General features: G+C 32.1%; 1 protein-coding gene across 2 annotated transcripts; it reads left to right on the top strand.

Annotated features, from left to right (window-relative positions):
• The first annotated feature begins 2,615 nt into the window (after window positions 1-2,615).
• Window positions 2,616-17,716, top strand: kras (v-Ki-ras2 Kirsten rat sarcoma viral oncogene homolog). 2 transcript variants are annotated; one of them, XM_073831404.1, is made up of 6 exons: window positions 2,616-2,818; window positions 4,946-5,063; window positions 7,785-7,963; window positions 8,081-8,240; window positions 11,290-11,414; window positions 14,567-17,716. In XM_073831404.1, exons 2-5 carry the CDS (start codon window positions 4,953-4,955, stop codon window positions 11,407-11,409), a joined length of 570 nt encoding a protein of 189 aa, XP_073687505.1. In that variant the 5' UTR covers window positions 2,616-2,818; window positions 4,946-4,952; the 3' UTR covers window positions 11,410-11,414; window positions 14,567-17,716. The 2 variants fall into 2 exon arrangements, with proteins under 2 accessions (XP_073687505.1, XP_073687506.1); XM_073831405.1 differs by lacking the exons at window positions 2,616-2,818; window positions 11,290-11,414 and having other exon boundaries at window positions 4,933-5,063; window positions 14,567-15,877.
• Window positions 17,717-17,940: the final 224 nt, after the last annotated feature.

Genomic DNA, 17,940 nt, shown 5'->3' on the forward strand with positions numbered 1-17,940 from the left:
GTAATCCAAATATTTTTGTAAAATGAAAAAAAAAAAAAAATAGATGAAAATTAGTTTCCTTTCACCTTTACAGAAATCACAAGAGCAATCGATTTCTAACTGAAAGCGTTCCTCTCTGTACCTCTTTTACATTGTTACACGATCTCAACGAGTTTCATAAGCTGTTTGAATAATAATTTACAACAAAGTAGGCTAATTTAAATAACCATTAAATAAAAAATAAAAAAATCTAAAGACAAAACATTTGAATACACAAAAACAGTTTGACGTCATTATTTAAATAAAACTTGCGTTACAAAATCATGGAAATACTGACCCCTTGTGTCTTTAGCGTTTTTGATTTTTATCGCATGCTGTAAAATCAAAATATAAATGATTTATTCTATAGTTCTATAAAAAATATAATTATTTAATATATGTTCATGCATACCATATGTTTAATATTAAATAATAGACTGTACTAAATTTATAAATCTATCAACCCGGTTTTTTCAACCCAAAATATTTTGTAATTACTTCCATTATAATAAAAATATATAAATAATAATTAAAAGTGAACTAAAAATTAAAATTACCGCAAGGTTAGTGTAGAGTGAATTTCAAGCATTTATGTAATCCTTCAGTCTTTTTCAAAGCCAAATATTTCTGGAAATCTAGCTACGTGTTACAAAATCAATCCACCCCAGATTGTAATGTCTATTTGTTCATAATGTTTCAGTGAATTTTCTTTGCCTGTTAGTCAAAGTTTGTTAGCCTATTTTATTTTCTCTACTATATAAACGACCATTTCAATTATTCTGATAAATGTGTTATTGTAACATCTCCTCAAAAACTATAAACACACACACACAAAAATCAAAAACATGTTTGTGTTTTGTTGGACAAGTACACTACCGTTCAAAAGTTTGGGGTCAGTACATTTTGTTTCTTTTTTCTTTTTTTTTTTAAGAAATTAATACTTTTATTCACCAAGGATGTATTAAGTTAATAATAAAAAAATTATTAAAAGTTAATAATAAATAATTTACATTGTTATATTTATATTTTGAATAAACACTGTACTTTTTAAACTTGTTATTCATGAAAGAATCATGAAAAAAAAAAAAAAAATAACAGGTTCCAAAAAATATTTGGCAGCACAACTGTTGATATTATCCAACATTGACCATTCTAATAATAAATCAGCATATTAGAATGATTTCTGAAGGATCGTGTGACACTGAAGACTGGAGTAATAGCTGATAAAAATTCAGCTTTTCATCACAGGAATAAATTCTATTTTAAAATAAAAAACATTATTTTATATTGTAAAAACATTTTGCAATATTACTGTTTTTTTCCAGTATTTTTAATCAAATAAATGCAGCCTTGATGAGCATAAGAGACTTCTTTAAAGACTACAAGTCTTACCGACCCCAAACTTTTGAACGGTAGTATATGTATTTCTGTTAAATATATTTACGTTACGTTTAAAAGAAAAAAAGTAGGGCTGTCAAACGATTGTGTTTACATAATATATGTGTGAGTACTTGTGTAAATTTATTATGTATATAAAAATACACACACTTGCATGTATATATATTTGATGCAAAATGTTATATGTAACTATAAAGAGTTTATATGTATATATAATTAAATATAAATATAAATATATATAGACATATAAATATATATATACATGTATATATTATAATAATAGTTGTCTATATATATTTATATTTAATTATATACATGTACGTGTATATATAATATATATACACACACACACACACACACACACACACACACACACACACACACACACACACACACACACACACACACACACGTACGTGTTTGTATTTATATATACATTATTAATATACTATACTCAGTACTCACACATTTATTATATAAACACCAACTTTTACTCTGGATCTGATTAATCATGATTAATTGTTTGACAGCTCTAAAAAAAAGTCAAACAATAAACATCTAGGTCGAGTAACTAATTTGTATTATTCTGTCGATAACCGCAGACGATTGGCTCCCTGCGCACCGTATGCAAAACCCCTAATTCTGATTGACAGGTGAAACATCCAATGAGAATCCACATACGCGATGACGTACGCACGTACACGTTCCGGTTATATTTAGGGCCTATATAAGCACGAAGCCAGTCTATACCAATACTGCCCTTAGCGCTTGTCAAAAGCCGGTCTTTGCCCAGTATCGAATATGTCTTAGCACATTCTCGTGTGCTATTACACTGTAAACGCAAGTGCGTTTGTTATCCGTCGTATAACCATATCTAGCCCGGAATTAGCAGTGTTGATTATCGGTCAGTTATTGATCAAGCCCTCCGCCCTGCACATCTCATTGAAAGGACAGCGATCGGGATTATTTGTGTCTTCAGATGTTTCGTCTATTATAATGCAAGATGCATGCTGATGCTCGGAAGAGGCTGCTCGACTGTGTATTACTCATCCTTTTAACCTCCTCCACCTACTGAAAATAATCGCAAACAGCTGAAAATTGTTGATTTTTTTGGGGTAAGTGATCATTTAGCAGGACGCAACAGTGTGTCCGCCCATATTTATGTAAAGCACAGCCTCCGAGCGCAGGCCATGTAGCCTAGAAAGAGCTGAATTCATCTCCATTTCGTATGAAATTGTCGGTTTTCGGGTTGAAAACCCCCTTAAACACTTTAACCGGCTCCCCAGCGGATATATGCGGCTTTATACACGCTGTTTAAATGGATAATAACATTATGGCAAGGTCATGATAAACGCTTGAGTCATTAGAGGCTTTTCAGACGCGGAACTTACAGCAAACCCAGGTAAAAATGATAGTAAAGCTAGTTCAACATGTCTATTTACAGTCACGAACAATTGTGACAGGATAAAGCTAATTATTGTTTAAAAGTCAGCTTTGTATGTGTCTGTTTTATTTTCAGTGCATTATTGTCATTGTACGACCAAGTGGAATTCGGGCCCTGCCATATGATACAATGGCGCTTAACTTTACTTATTAACGATTAACTTATTTAAACTTGAGGTAAAATCTTATTCGCATGTTAGTATTGTATCATACGGTAGTCATTTAACCTTGAAAAGCTGTGTAAAATACTTTAAGGGTCTTAGTCAGCAAAAACATAGCTGCAAACTTCAAAATATGTCAAGTCGTAGTATTATGGTTTAGGTTGCCAGTTAAGTTAATCGATTTTAAATTATTATAAAGAGAATTTACTTTACTTCCACGGAACTAGACTATAAATGTCTAACTTAAAATGGTTAAAATGTTACTTTTGCTCGTGTATCACCTGTTGATTTGATTGTTTACTCTAGATTAATCTGTTTTGTTGAGTTATAGTAATGAAAAGTTACAAGTAATGATTAAACAAGGTGAAATAATGGAGTAACAGCATGTAAGATAATATGTAACTTAATTATGTGTCAAATTATGGTATTTAATCTGTTACACATTGAATCAGTTTATTTAACTGGATTTTTTTGGCTATAGTAACAATGATTAAAGAAAATCTGTTACAGCATAACATAAGGTAACATTAAAGGTGAGTTATTATATAGGTTTGTAACTTACGGTGTCAACAAAACGTTATATATACTATTATTTATAACTATATAGTTTCAAATAGTCACACATTGTGGTATTCCTTTGATTCTGTTCCATATTGATTGTTTATACACTTCCAGTACTTTTGAACAGTAAGATTTTTAATGTTTTTTTTTAAGTCTCTTCTGCTCAGCAAACCTGTATTTATTCGATCCAAAGTACAGCAAAAACAGAAAAATGTGTAATAATAATTTCACTATTTAAATTACTGTTTTCCATTTGAATATATTTTAAAATGTAATTTATTCCTGATTTCAAAGCTGAATTTTTAGCATCATTACTCTAGTCACATGATCATTCAGAAATCATTCTAATATTCTGATTTGCTGTTAAAAAAAAGCATTTGTTAGTATTATTGATTTTTTTTTTCAGTTTTTTTTAATGAATAGAAAGTTCATAAGAACAGCATTTATTTGAAATAGAAATCTTTTCTAACATTATAAATGTCTTTATCATCACTTATCAATTTAAAGCATCCTTGCTAAATAAAAAAAAGTCTTAATTTCTATAATTTATTATCCAAAAAATACTTTTGAATGAAATAGTGGATGCTGATCTTTCAACTGTTTTAAATATTGATAATAATGATAATAATTAAGCATATTAGAATGATTTCTGAAGGATCATGTGACACCGAAGACTGGAGTAATGATGCTGAAAATTTAGCTTTGATAACAAAAAACAAAAAAAATTTAAAATCTAGTCAAATAGAAAAGTTATTTTAAATGGTAAAAAAAGATACAATTTTACTGTATTTGCTGTACTTTGGATCAATTAAATGCAGACTTGTTGAGCAGAAAAGACTTCAAGAAAACATTAAAAGTCTTACTGTTCAAAAAATAATAATAATAATAATTTTTATTATATATATATATAACAGATTGGTGATAGTTATAAATGTTTTTTTTTATAGTTATATATGAATAATGAGAGTGTATGGTGTTTTAAAAGTAGTGTTTAAATGCTGTTTTTGGGTCAGTAGGCCTGGCATTTTAAATGTCAGTGTGAGACAAACCTTTACAGTCTTGTCTAATTGTAGGGTACTGTGGTGTAGTGGTTAAACATTTGGGCTGGTAGCTGAAAGGTAGTAAGTTCAAACCGTAAAAGGCTTTATTATTAAACCATCATTGCTGTGCCCTTGAGCAAGATAGTTAGTCTAACCCTAGGTTACTCCAGCCAACTGAACCTGTAATTGGCGAACTGTAAGTCGCTTTGGATAATAGCGCAAGTTAATTAACAATTACTTTAAGCCTGGTAAGCACATTAAAGCTAGTGCAGAAAAAGTCTTTAACTGCTCATTGATTTTCACTGTTTTTTTTTTCTGTTGCAGGTGAAGAATGACAGAATATAAGCTTGTGGTCGTGGGGGCTGGAGGCGTGGGCAAGAGCGCTCTCACCATCCAACTGATCCAGAACCACTTTGTGGATGAATATGACCCAACCATAGAGGTGAGGCATGTGGACCTCTGTCTCTAGCGCTGTCAGAGCACTCACTTTTTACTGCCACACACATTTGTGAAACTTTCCCGCATGTGAATATGCAAAAAATGTGCTGTTAAAGCTTCAACAGTGCGATCCGGTTATTCTGGTTTAAAAGGTGGATTCCTGATTGAAGGCCATTGTGGCTCTTCAGGGCTCGACAATAAGGACTGCCCGACGGCCCGGGGCCAGCGTGCGAGACGCTCGGGACAGTAGACAGGATCGTCACTGGCCCGATCGGGCCAGTGCTGACTTGTCAGTAAAGTTTAATTTGCCTGCGGCTGTTTGTCAAATTCGTGCAAATACAGCCTTAGAATCGAGAAACAGCTTGTGTTTTTAAGCCTTTAAATGCTACCTTCTCTGTGATGTTGTGAACACCGTATTGCTTTTCGGTTCCTCTTATCTGATTGGATGTTGTGAGCACTGTCTTTTTTCTTCTGTAACCTGGTAACAACCAGTACAGCGAAGAGACGGCAACATGGCGGCAACATCAAATTATGAAGCTAAAAAGAAAACGTCTTTTTCTAACTCGCATTTGCGACTAAAAATTACTACGTGTGACTGTGAAAAATATTTAGGAGCACCATGTGCGTCTGACCCCATCAGCATATTTGTGTTTGCGCTCAGGGGAGCTTCAAAGGTTTCTACGTGTTTTTAGATGTTTGTTTGCAGTTTTTGTAGTTTGTTTGTTTGATGTTTGTATGTTTAGATGTTTGGTAGAAGGTTTTTAGATGTTTGTTTGATGTTTGTGGATGTTTGGTAGAAGGTTTTTAGATGTTTGTTTGATGTTTGTGGATGTTTGGTAGAAGGTTTTTAGATGTTTGTTTGTTTGTTTGTGTATGTTTAGATGTTTGGTAGAAGGTTTTTAGATGTTTGTTTGTGTATGTTTAGATGTTTGTTTGTTTGTTTGTTTGTTTGTTAGATGTTTGGTAGAAGGTTTTTAGATGTTTGTTTGTGTATGTTTAGATGTTTGTTTGTTTGTTTGTTTGTTTGTTTGTGTATGTTTAGATGTTTGTTTGTTTGTTTGTTTGTTTGTTTGTTTGTTTGTTAGATGTTTGGTAGAAGGTTTTTAGATGTTTGTTTGTGTATGTTTAGATGTTTGGTAGAAGGTTTTTAGATGTTTGTTTGTTTGTTTGTTTGTTTGTTTGATGTTTAGATGTTTGGTAGAAGGTTTTTAGATGTTTGTTTGTTTGTTTGTTTGTTTGTTTGTTTGTTTGATGTTTAGATGTTTGGTAGAAGGTTTTTAGATGTTTGTTTGTTTGTTTGTTTGTTTGATGTTTAGATGTTTGGTAGAAGGTTTTTAGATGTTTGTTTGTTTGTTTGATGTTTAGATGTTTGGTAGAAGGTTTTTAGATGTTTGTGGATGTTTAGATGTTTGGTAGAAGGTTTTTAGATGTTTTTAGATGTTTGTTTGTTTGATGTTTAGATGTTTGGTAGAAGGTTTTTAGATGTTTGCAGTTTTTGTAGTTTTTTTTTGTATGTTTTAGATGTTTTGTACTGTAGTTGTTTTTAGAAATTTGTTTTGTAGATGTTTTTAGATGTTTTTGTAGTTTGTTTGTTTGATGTTTGTATGTTTAGATGTTTGGTAGAAGGTTTTTAGATGTTTGTGGATGTTTAGATGTTTGGTAGAAGGTTTTTAGATGTTTTTAGATGTTTGTTTGTTTGATGTTTAGATGTTTGGTAGAAGGTTTTTAGATGTTTGCAGTTTTTGTAGTTTTTTTTTGTATGTTTTAGATGTTTTGTACTGTAGTTGTTTTTAGAAATTTGTTTTGTAGATGTTTTTAGATGTTTTTGTAGTTTGTTTGTTTGATGTTTGTATGTTTAGATGTTTGGTAGAAGGTTTTTAGATGTTTGTTTGCAGTTTTTGTAGTTGATGTTTGTATGTTTGGTAGAAGGTTTTTAGATGTTTGTAGTTTTTTCCCCGTATGTTTTAGATGTTTTGTACTGTAGTTGTTAGAAATTTGTTTTGTAGATGTTTGCAGTTTTTGTAGTTAAGTGTTTTGTAGTTCTTAGAATTTTGTTCTGTATATGTTTTTGTTTTGTTGTTTAGATGTGTTGTAGTTGTTAGTTTGTTTTGTAATTTTTTTTTAATATTTCTTTTGAAAATGTTTTAGATGTTTGTTTGCATTTTATTTTTAATGTTTGTTTTGAAGATATTTTTAGGTTTTGTAGTTTAGATGTTTTATAATTGTTCCGCAGATGTTTGTTTTGTAGATGCTTTTAGATGTTTGTTTGCAGCTTTATTTTTTTAATGCTTGTTTTTGTAGATTTTTTTTTTAGATTATTTTATATGTTAGATGTTTTAGCTTTTCAGATGTTTTTAGATGTTTTGTAGATTTTTGTAGTTATTTGTTTTAATGTTAATTTGTAAATGTTTTGTAGGTATTCAAAGATATTTATAGATGTTTGCAGATTGTAGTTTTGATTCTTAATTCCTCAGCACACATTCCAAAGAGCATGCATTGAAAATGCTTAAAAATAATCTTTCTAATTTTAATTTCATATTGTACACCCACTTTGTTAGACTTAATCTACACCTAAATGAGCACTTTTAAACTTAAACGCAATCATTTTACAAAATTCAGATTTTAATATAATATTTGGGATATTATACGCTTGTCATAAATTGATAGAACCAGTATAGATTGTTATACTGCTCAACATGCTCAAAATATCATATCACTTGTGCAGGACTCCTACAGGAAGCAGGTGGTGATTGACGGAGAGACGTGTCTACTGGACATCTTGGACACTGCAGGTCAGGAGGAGTACAGCGCCATGAGGGATCAGTACATGAGGACAGGAGAGGGCTTCCTCTGTGTCTTTGCCATCAATAACACCAAGTCCTTTGAGGACATTCACCACTACAGGTGAGGGTTAGATACTGTATCAACCCAATGGTGTGCAGAATCAGGTCTGTAAAGGGTTAAATCACCTCACAGAGTCAAATTAATTTTAGACACGCAATGTTCTGTGTGCTTTGGCAGAGAGCAGATAAAACGAGTAAAGGACTCCGAGGACGTCCCCATGGTCCTGGTGGGGAATAAGTGTGATCTTCCATCCCGCAGTGTGGACACCAAGCAGGCTCAGGATTTAGCACGTAGCTATGGCATCCCATTTATAGAGACCTCAGCAAAGACGAGACAGGTATGGAAAACACAGGAGGTTGTGTACTGAATACAAATATGTTTGACAAATCAATGAAAATCAAAGTTTTCACATTGAAAGACTTGATTTTAACTGGTTTAAAGACAGCATGAAATCAAAATCGCCTGTTTTTTTTAATTAATATCCTTGTTGACTGTTTGTCATTATAAAAGATAAACATAATATGTGACCCTGGACCACAAAACTTAAGTAGCACAGCTATATTTGTAGCAATAGCCAACAATACATTGTATGGGTCAAAAATCATTCGGATATTAAGTAAAGATCATGTTCCATGAAGATGCTTTGTAAATTCCCTACCATAAATATCAAAACTTAATTTTTTATTAGTAATATGCATTGCTAAGAACTTCATTTGGACAACTTTAAAGGTGATTTTTAATTTAAGGGTATTGTCATATCCTAACAAACCATGCATCAATGGAAAGCTTGTTTTGTAGGTATTTTAGACGTTTGTTTTGGATAATTTGAGTTAAATGTTTAATGTCTTTTGTAAATGTTTTCTAGGTATTCAAAGATATTTTTAGATGTTTGTAGTTAGTATTCAGCTTTGATATAAATCTTTAAATTGACCCTTATGATTGGTTTTGTGGTGTAGGGTCACACATTAACTTCTATCCACTTCTAAAACAACTTATGCTGATTCAACTATGGCCACCATTAATGTAAGTCTATAATATCCCAGTATAACATGGGATTCAATTAAATTCTGATGCATAAACTTACAAAATTATTTTGCTCAGAAATGCATCGTTATTGAAACCTAAATGTGTTGTGAAGACCATTTCATGTTGTCTTTAATGTCATGATGATGAATTATGGGATTAATCATGGTTTTAAAATCTGTATTAAAAGTTGACTATAACCAGGTTATATATACACAACCATTCAAGTTTATTTTTTATTTTTTTAAGCATATCAAGAACATGTCTGGGTCACATTTCACCCCAAAATGAAAGGAAAGAAAGTAGAAACTATTCTTAATAAATATGTTTTTTTTTTTTAAATTGCTGTAAGGGGTGTAACTTGCCACTCTATATAGTGCAAAATGCAAAAAACATGTGTCATGGATAACAGCAATCTGTATTCTGTATAGTTATGCATAAATGAGAGTTTGGACAAATTATTGGTACATTTAAATATATTATTGGTACATTATTTATTATATATGAAGTATTTTGAACTCTTTAAATGTATGCATATTCAAAATGTAGCATTTTAATGATCAGTATTTTTTGTTGACTCTTTATAATGTTGTAAGAAGTAATAACTTCAAGTACACTACCAGTCAAAAGTTTTTGAACAGTGTTTTTTTTTTAAAGTAGTCTCTTCACCAAGCCTGTGTTTATTTGATCCAGAGTACAGCAAAAACAGTCAAATTCTGAAGTATTTTTACCATTTAAAATAATTGCTTTCTATTTGAATATATTTTAAAATGTAATTTATTTCTGTGATTTCAAAGCTGAATTTTTCGCATCATTTCTCCAGTCACGTGATCCTTCAGAAATCATTCTAATATTCTGGTTTGATGCCCCAAAAATGTTTATTTTAAATATTTGTTGAAAGCAGAGTACATCTTTTTTTTTTTTTTTTTTTTTTTTTTTAAGGTTTCTTTGAAAAGAATATTCAGAAGAACAGCATTTATCTGAAATAGAAGTCTTTTGTAATATTCTAAATGTCTTTATCACTTTTAATCAATTTAAAGCATCCTTGCTAAAGCAATGTATTAATTTCTATAATATCTTTCCCAAAAAAAGACAAATTATACTAACTCCAAGCTTTTGAATGGTATAGTGTATAATGTCACAGAAGCTTTTTATTTCAGATAAATGCGGGTCTTTGGATCTTTCTTTTCGTCAAAGAATCCTGAAAAAAAAAAAAAACTGTTTCAACTGTTTTAAATTTATTTTTTGAAGTATTATGTGACTGGAGTAATGATCCTGAAAACTGAGCCTTGATCACATTCACAATTATATTTTAAAATGCATTCAAATAGAAAGCTGTTATTTTAAATGGTACAACTATTTCACAATATTACCGCATTTCTTGCACTTTGGATCAAATAAATGCAGGCTTGATGAGAAGAGAATCCTAAAGAAACATTAAAAACATTGAATTGTGAGATCAGTTAGACCTAGACATGTTTTTGTAACATTCACACACCAGCTGAAGGCAGTTAAAATGTGCTGAATTGTAGGAAAGCTGCTCATCGCGTCCTGTTGCTTTACACTGGGTTTATGCATGAGTTCGTTGTGACGGGCTTTATGAATAATCAATCAGGTCATATCACACAACACAACTGATCTGCCTCTGGGTTTGTGCCTGGTCTCTCTTGTGCATTCATTGTAATTCGTCTGTGTTTGATTTCATTAATCTCTTAATAGCAAGGAATGCAATTTGGATTGATTTGACTGATCAAGGGTCTAATCACTATAAATCAATTGGGGATATTGAAGTGCTCTATCTGTCGTGTTGAATATCAAGGCAGACACTCTACCTCCCTCTGCAGTGCTCAAATCACAACTCCTTGCGGTGCTGGGGTATAATAAAAGCTCCTGAATTAATTTCTTTTCTCTCTGTTTCAAGCCTCACATGCTACCCGCTGACACCGTAGGGTTGTCTTCAATACCCACAATTCCCTCTCTGGCTGCAGGCTGAAATGGTTCTGTGTGTATTGCTCTAATAGCAGATTCACTTTCTAATTCTCTAAATCTATATATCTATATTTGTTTTTTTTTTATTTATTTAGTGGTGTTTAGAGGGACAACTCATTGAGAAAGTCTTTTCGATGCTCCAAAAAAATGACATGACTTCGAATGACCATGTGGAAAAACTAAATTGTGCCAAATTCGTTCCAAATTCCCAGAAATAATCAAAAGAAAACATTTAATATTAATTGTGCCAGCACTTTGTGGAAAACTTTATAGTGCCACTTGGTTCCCGAAATCCAATTCAGACTGTTTACCCATCTCAGTAATGACCGCTGTGCGTTCCTTAACACTGAAGGGAGTTGTGTTTTGCACTGCAGAGAGTGGAAGATGCCTTTTATACTCTGGTACGGGAGATCAGGCAATACCGGCTGAGGAAACTCAGTAAAGAAGAAAAGACGACGCAATGCATCAAGCTTAAAAAATGTGTTTTGATGTGAGAGGGGTAAGTTTGAAGCGCTGCCCGTCTGCAGCCCAGCTGTGGGGTACGACATCTGCCGTACTATACTTTACGCCTGTTCTCGGGTGGATCTCGAAATCTGTCAAGGAAATATCCAGGTCATATTTCATCCCAAAATTGTTTCATAAAAAGAAGCCTATTTTTAGGAACGGTAAGAGGGATCATACAAAATCCAATTATTTTTTTTTTATTTATTTTTTTTCCTGACTTGAATAATATATTTCGCATAGAGCATGTTTACATATAGTCCACAAGAGAAATAATAGTTGAATTTGAAAAATGACCGTTCAAAAGTTTACATACGCCTGTTTCTTAATACTTTGTGTAGTTGTTCTCGAGTACCTTGTTTGTCCAGAACTGACTGCTGTTCTTCAGAAAAAAATTCTTTTGGTTTTCCAGCATTTTTGTGTATTTGAACCCTTTCCAACAATGACTGTATGATTTTGAGATCCATCTTTTCACACTGAGGACAACTGAGGGACTCATATGCAACTATTACAGAAGGTTCAAACACTCACTGATGCTCCTGACGGAAAAACTATGCTTTAAGAGCAAGGGGGTAAAATCTTTTTGAATTTGACTATCAGGGTAAATCTAACTTATTTTGTCTTCTGGGAAACATAAGTATCTTCTGTAGCTTCTGAAGGGCAGTACTGAATAGAATATGATATATGAAAATATGTGACCTGAAAATTTCAAAATTGATAGGGGATATTAGAGCTGCACGATTCTGAATAAAATGAGAATCACGATTTTTTTTTTTTCTTGCGCAGAATAAAGATCACGATTCTGGAGAACTTTATTTTAAAGATTTACCCCTGAACATTTTAAATTTAAATAAATGTAATGAAATAATGTTATAATGTAAACAAAAAAACTCACCATTAAACATTAAAAAATAAACATACAAAGGTGTCAGAGTAAAGCGATTTAAAAATTCTTAGCTAGAAACACTAGCCTATCAACATCACCGTCCACTCTGTGGGATGCCCAAGTTTACTTCACCATTTTACAAATAAATCCTAATCTAATCATGACAAACTATATATCGTTGGAGGCTTTTTTTTTTTGTGTTACAAATTATGTAGGAAAATAATTTGACAAGAGTTTCATAGATTAATTTATGACAAGAGTGCACCTCAAAAATCCCCTTCATAACAGGAGTTCTGACCTTTTTCACAAATTTTGTTGCTTTCTTGTCTATAAGTCAAATTTACTAGTCATTTAAATACATTTACTCAATTATCTGGACTACAAGATTATTTTTGAATGTCTGTTCTTTGAAATTACATTATTGGCCATATCTCAAAATGGAACGTTGCAACTTCTGACTCATTTCAGCAGGTCGGGTCACATATGATGTTTAGGAAAAATAAGAAAAATGCAAATTTTCATTCAGTTCAAAAGTTTTCACCCCCGGCTCTTAATGCGTGGTTTTTCCTTCTGAAGCATCAGTGAGCGTTTGAACCTTCTGTAATAGTTGCATATGAGTCCCTCAGTTGTCCTCAGTGTGAAAAGATGGATCTCAGGATCATACAGTCATTGTTGTAAAGGGTTAAAATACACAAATGCTGAAAAACCAAAGAATTTGTAGGACCTGAAGGGTTTTTCCTGAAGAACAGCAGGCAGTTTAACTGTTCAGGACAAACAAGAGACTCATGAACCACTATCACCAGACAAAAATCATTCAGGTAACAACACAGTATCAAGAATAAAGTGTATGTAAACTTTTGAACAAGGTCACTTTATAAATTCAACTATTTTCTATGTGAAATATCTTATTCCGGTCAGTACTAAATTAAAAATGACATGCATTTTGAATGATCTCTATTATTTTGGTAAAATAATTAACATTTTGCAGATTCTGTAAGGAGTATGTAAACCTATGACCTCAACTGTAGTGGTATGTAGTATTTGTTAATTTATTTAATGCCAATTGTAACGCAACATGACTTTCCAAACAGAAATTGTGCTTTTGTTTATTGGTAGTGTTTGTTGTGATGAATTTAGCAAATGCTAAATGTAATTTAAAAAATATTTTTCCAGACAAGATTTATTTTTTACATGCTTAACTAACAGATTTTAAGTAATGCTATAATTTGAAAATATAATTTCCCATACAGGATTCAAGCGTTTAAAAGTGCTCTACTGCCATGAAAATGTCACGATGCAAAAAAGTAAAGGAAACAGAAATGTTTCTACAAACTTGCAAAATATGGTCAATTTTGTTCAATTTTGGGATTGAGTATGAACGTTTCTTTGTGAGATTCACACTTACCTTTTCATTTTAAAGAATAGTGCACCCAAAAATGAAAATTCTGTCATTAGTTACTCACCCTCTTGTCATTACAAACCCGTAAGATTTTTGAAACGCACAAAGATATGTTGGATGAAATCCAAGCGCTTTCTGACACTCCCTAGACAGCAACGCAACTGACACATTGAAGCCACAGAAAGGTAGTAAGGACATTGATAAAATGCTCCATGTGACATCAGTGGTTCAACCTTAATTTTATGAAGCTATGAGAATGGTTTTTGTGTGCAAAGAAAACAAAAATAAGTTCATACATGTGCATTCCTCTGCTTGAAAACAAGCTGCAGAACACACATCAAAGACTGATACGGGAGAGAAGAAATTGTCGAATAATGCTGTTGTTTTAGTTTTCTTGGTGCACAAAAAGTATCCTCATAGCTTCATAACATTACAGTTGAACCACTGATGGCACATGGACTATTTTATCCCTAATTTTTGTCCTTACTATCTTTCTAGGCCTTGATCGTGTCAGTTGCATTGCCGTCTATGCAGGCTCTGAAAGCTCTTAGATTTAATCGAAAATTAATTTGTGTTTTGAAGATGAACGAAGGTCTTACAGGTTTGAAACGACATAAGAGTGAGCAATTAATGACAGATTTCTGTTTCTGGGTGAACTATCCTTTAAATTTTCACCATTAGGGTTCTGGTTTGGTGAACATGGTCTTTTTAACACTTATCTGAGACCAGTTTTAACGTTAAGTGGCTTATGTTTGGAATATGGCGGCAAAAGTTGGGCATAGGTCTCTGAAAAGTCCTTGTTAATTTCTATTTATAGTGTTTAATGCTTTAATCGTCTGAAATTTGGTTTCCTTTTATTTTAAAGGGCGTGGACGACGCGTTTTATACTTTAGTCCGAGAAATCCGGAAACACAAGGAGAAGATGAGCAAGGAGGGCAAGAAGAAAAAGAAGAAATCCAAAACAAAATGTGTATTAATGTGAACAAGCCTTTCCTGTCATTATAGACTCAAAACAAACAAAAAACAAGTTCCGCAACTGCATTTTTGTACATTACACTAAATTATTAGCCTCTTCAGAAATACAGAATGGATCCTTATTCTACTTGCTTTCTTAAAAGAAATAAGCTTTACTTCTCGTTCGGTGCCAGTTGCCCCAAAGTGTTGGTCCCTTGACACCTTTATGGCTTATTTTATCGAGTGGGCTGTCAGAACTGGTTTTATTTTTGCAGTTGGTTTGTCTAGAGTAGTAAAGAAAGGTGTGGACTTGGAAACATGTATGAGAGAGCTATTGTTTAGCCATGAAATTTGCATGTGAGTCACTTGATTTTACAGGAACTGAAACTTTGAGGAATTGCTTTTTTTAGGACCAACACTTTCAGCGGGTGTTTTGATACATTATCACTGTGTATGACCCTGCCTTTGGACGTCCCAGACTTCCAAAAACAACCTGCATGTGAACTTCCATTGTAGTCGCCCTCTCTCGAAAGCCATGGTAATGTGTATATATGGTGAAATCTTAACCACGTTCACTTTATTTCCCTGTTTGCATGCTGTGTTCTGTTTGTTAAACTTCCAGGGAACGGTAATGCGTCAAATATTGTATAATAGCCACTGTTGTTTAGAAAGGATTGGCCGTTGTTTATTTTTGGTTAAACTCATGGGGGTTTATATACAAGTCCAAATCTGCTAAGAGGTAACAGCATAATTAATCAAATTAACATTTTGTCAAACTTAAGTGAGATAATAGTGATCTACACTTTCAGTCAAAAGTTTTTGAACAGTAAGATTTTTTTTTTTTTTTATTGAAATGTTTTATTTGATCCAAAGTACAGCTAAAATTCTAAAATATTTTTAGTATTTAAAATAACTGTTTTCTATTTGAATAGGTTTTAAATTGTGATTTATTCCTGTGATTTCAAAGCTGAATTTTTAGCATTGTTCCTCCAGTCACATGATCCTTCACAAATAATATTTTGATTTGCTGCTCAAAAAAAAAAAAACCATTACATTGAAGGCTTTGATTAATAAAGTTCAGAAGAACAGCATTTATCGGAAATTGAAATCTTTTGTAACATCGTAAATGTCTTTAACATCACTTTTGATCAATTTAAAGCATCCCTGCTGAATAAAAATATTGATTTCTATCATTTCTCCCCCCCCCCCCCCCCCATAAAATACCAAAATTTTGAATGGTAATGTTACAAAAGATTTTATTTCAGATAAATGCTTTGTTTATCAATCCTAAAAAAAAAAAAAAGTTTTAAACATTGATAATGTTTCTTGAACAGCAAACCAGCATATTAGAATGATTTCTGAAGGATCATGTGACACTGGAGTAATGATGCTAAAAATTCAGCTTTGAAATCACAGGAATAAATTAAATTTTAAAATAAATTCAAATAGAAAGCAGTTATTTTAAATGGTAAAATCATTTCAAAATTTGACTCCTTTTAAGTCACTTTCAATTTCAGCAAGTACAGGACAAATTTATTCTTGCGTGTCTTAGTATTAGGTATGCTACAGTTTTGATAGACTGCATGTTGAAGCACTCGGGTGGCATTTTCTCCTCGGAAAGCGATGAAGTTAAATTTCACACTGCCCGGATGTTTTAAGGCGAGGCACTGCTGGTAAATAGGGTAAAAAAATAACTGCCAGTTATCGCCTTACTTACCCAGATGCTTGATTACATTGATAATCGCAGACATTTTTTGTATTACAAGTTTTCTACAATTTTTAGGCTTAAATATGCAAATGAGCCATTATTTAATGAAATATGCACTAATTTGCATGCATTTCTAGTACAAAAATCAACACTGGATGAAGTCAGTTTTAAAATTCTTGTTTTTTTTTTTGACATATTAGAGTCAAATGTTTTTACAGAGAGGAGTATGTTTGTTACTCCATAATTCAGAAAAAAACTGAACAAACAGAAAACAATGTATTTTTTAACATTTTGTGGGGAGTAAAATGTTGCATCAAATCAAGCTAATTCTATATGAACAAATCCCTCTGTTAAAACCTTCCAGGATATACAGTAGACAAGAATAAAAGTCAAGTTTGATGCGTGTAAGTACTACTAAAGTGGCGATTTATGGCTCAGTGTAGGACAAAAAACTCATTTTGAGAAAACTGCCTTTAAAAATATGGGTTGTAATTGAAATCTATTGACACAAATAGATAAAGTGCTATAAAAGAAACTCTTAACGGTGTCTGTCTGGGTGTTTTCCTTCCACTAGTCTGAAAGAACACCTAATGAGAAAGCAAAAAGCCCAAAATCTCAAATTTGACAGGTGCATGAAAAAAAAAAAAACAGCGTTTTTGCCTGCAGTGTCTCCCCTGAACCTCTGGAGGCTTGTAAAAACGGAGCATTGTGCGTGTTATTTTTAACAGACGAAATGTTACATTCGACTGTCGCAAATTCATTGACTTTGAAATCAAGTTGTTCTTTTCCAGATTTTGATGCAGAAAGTTACTTTCAGCTGCGTTTCCATTACATATTTGCGCAGAACTTGCGTTTATAAATGTAGAATAAAAAATAAACGATTATAAAATGACAGCGTTTTCATGAACCAATGTTTATGCAACTAAAACTTTTTTCACTCTCGCTATGTCATGACGACCGATGTTGGTACACTATAAAAAGTTTTCATCAGTTTCAACTTAAAATCTTAAGGCAGCTGCTAAACTTAATTTAAGTTAAATCAACTTAAGTCATTTAAACAAGTTATATCAACTCATTTTTATTGTAATAAGTTCAAATGACTTGTAGTTTTAAGCTGATTTAACTTAAGTTTAGCAGCTACCTTAAGTTTTTAAGTTAAATCAGCTTAAAACTACAAGTCATTTTAACTTATTACAATAAAAATGAGTTGACATAACTTGTGTTTAAATGGCTTAAGTTGATTTAACTTAAAATCTTAAGGCAGCTGCTAAACTTAATTTAAGTTAAATCAACTTAAGTCATTTAAACTCAAGTTATATCAACTAATTTTTATTGTAATAAGTTCAAATGACTTGTAGTTTTAAGCTGATTTAACTTAAGTTTAGCAGCTACCTTAAGTTTTTAATTAAATCAGCTTAAAACTACAAGTTATTTGAACTTATTACAATAAAAATTAGTTGATATAACTTGAGTTTAAATGACTTAAGGTAGCTGCTGCCTTAAGATTTTAAGTTAAATCAACGTAAGTCATTTAAACTCAAGTTATATCAACTCATTTTATTGTAATAAGTTAATAA

This window comes from Garra rufa, chromosome 25, assembly GCF_049309525.1.
Source record: "Garra rufa chromosome 25, GarRuf1.0, whole genome shotgun sequence".
In the NCBI taxonomy this organism is placed as follows: domain Eukaryota; kingdom Metazoa; phylum Chordata; class Actinopteri; order Cypriniformes; family Cyprinidae; genus Garra; species Garra rufa.

Bases quoted from the DNA above. Each gene is read 5' to 3' on its own strand.
- kras (XM_073831404.1), top strand. From the start codon at position 4,953: ATGACAGAATATAAGCTTGTGGTCGTGGGGGCTGGAGGCGTGGGCAAG. The intron at 7,964-8,080 runs GTGAGGGTTAGA...GTGCTTTGGCAG, and splicing joins GAGGACATTCACCACTACAG to AGAGCAGATAAAACGAGTAA. The intron at 8,241-11,289 runs GTATGGAAAACA...TTTGCACTGCAG, and splicing joins CCTCAGCAAAGACGAGACAG to AGAGTGGAAGATGCCTTTTA.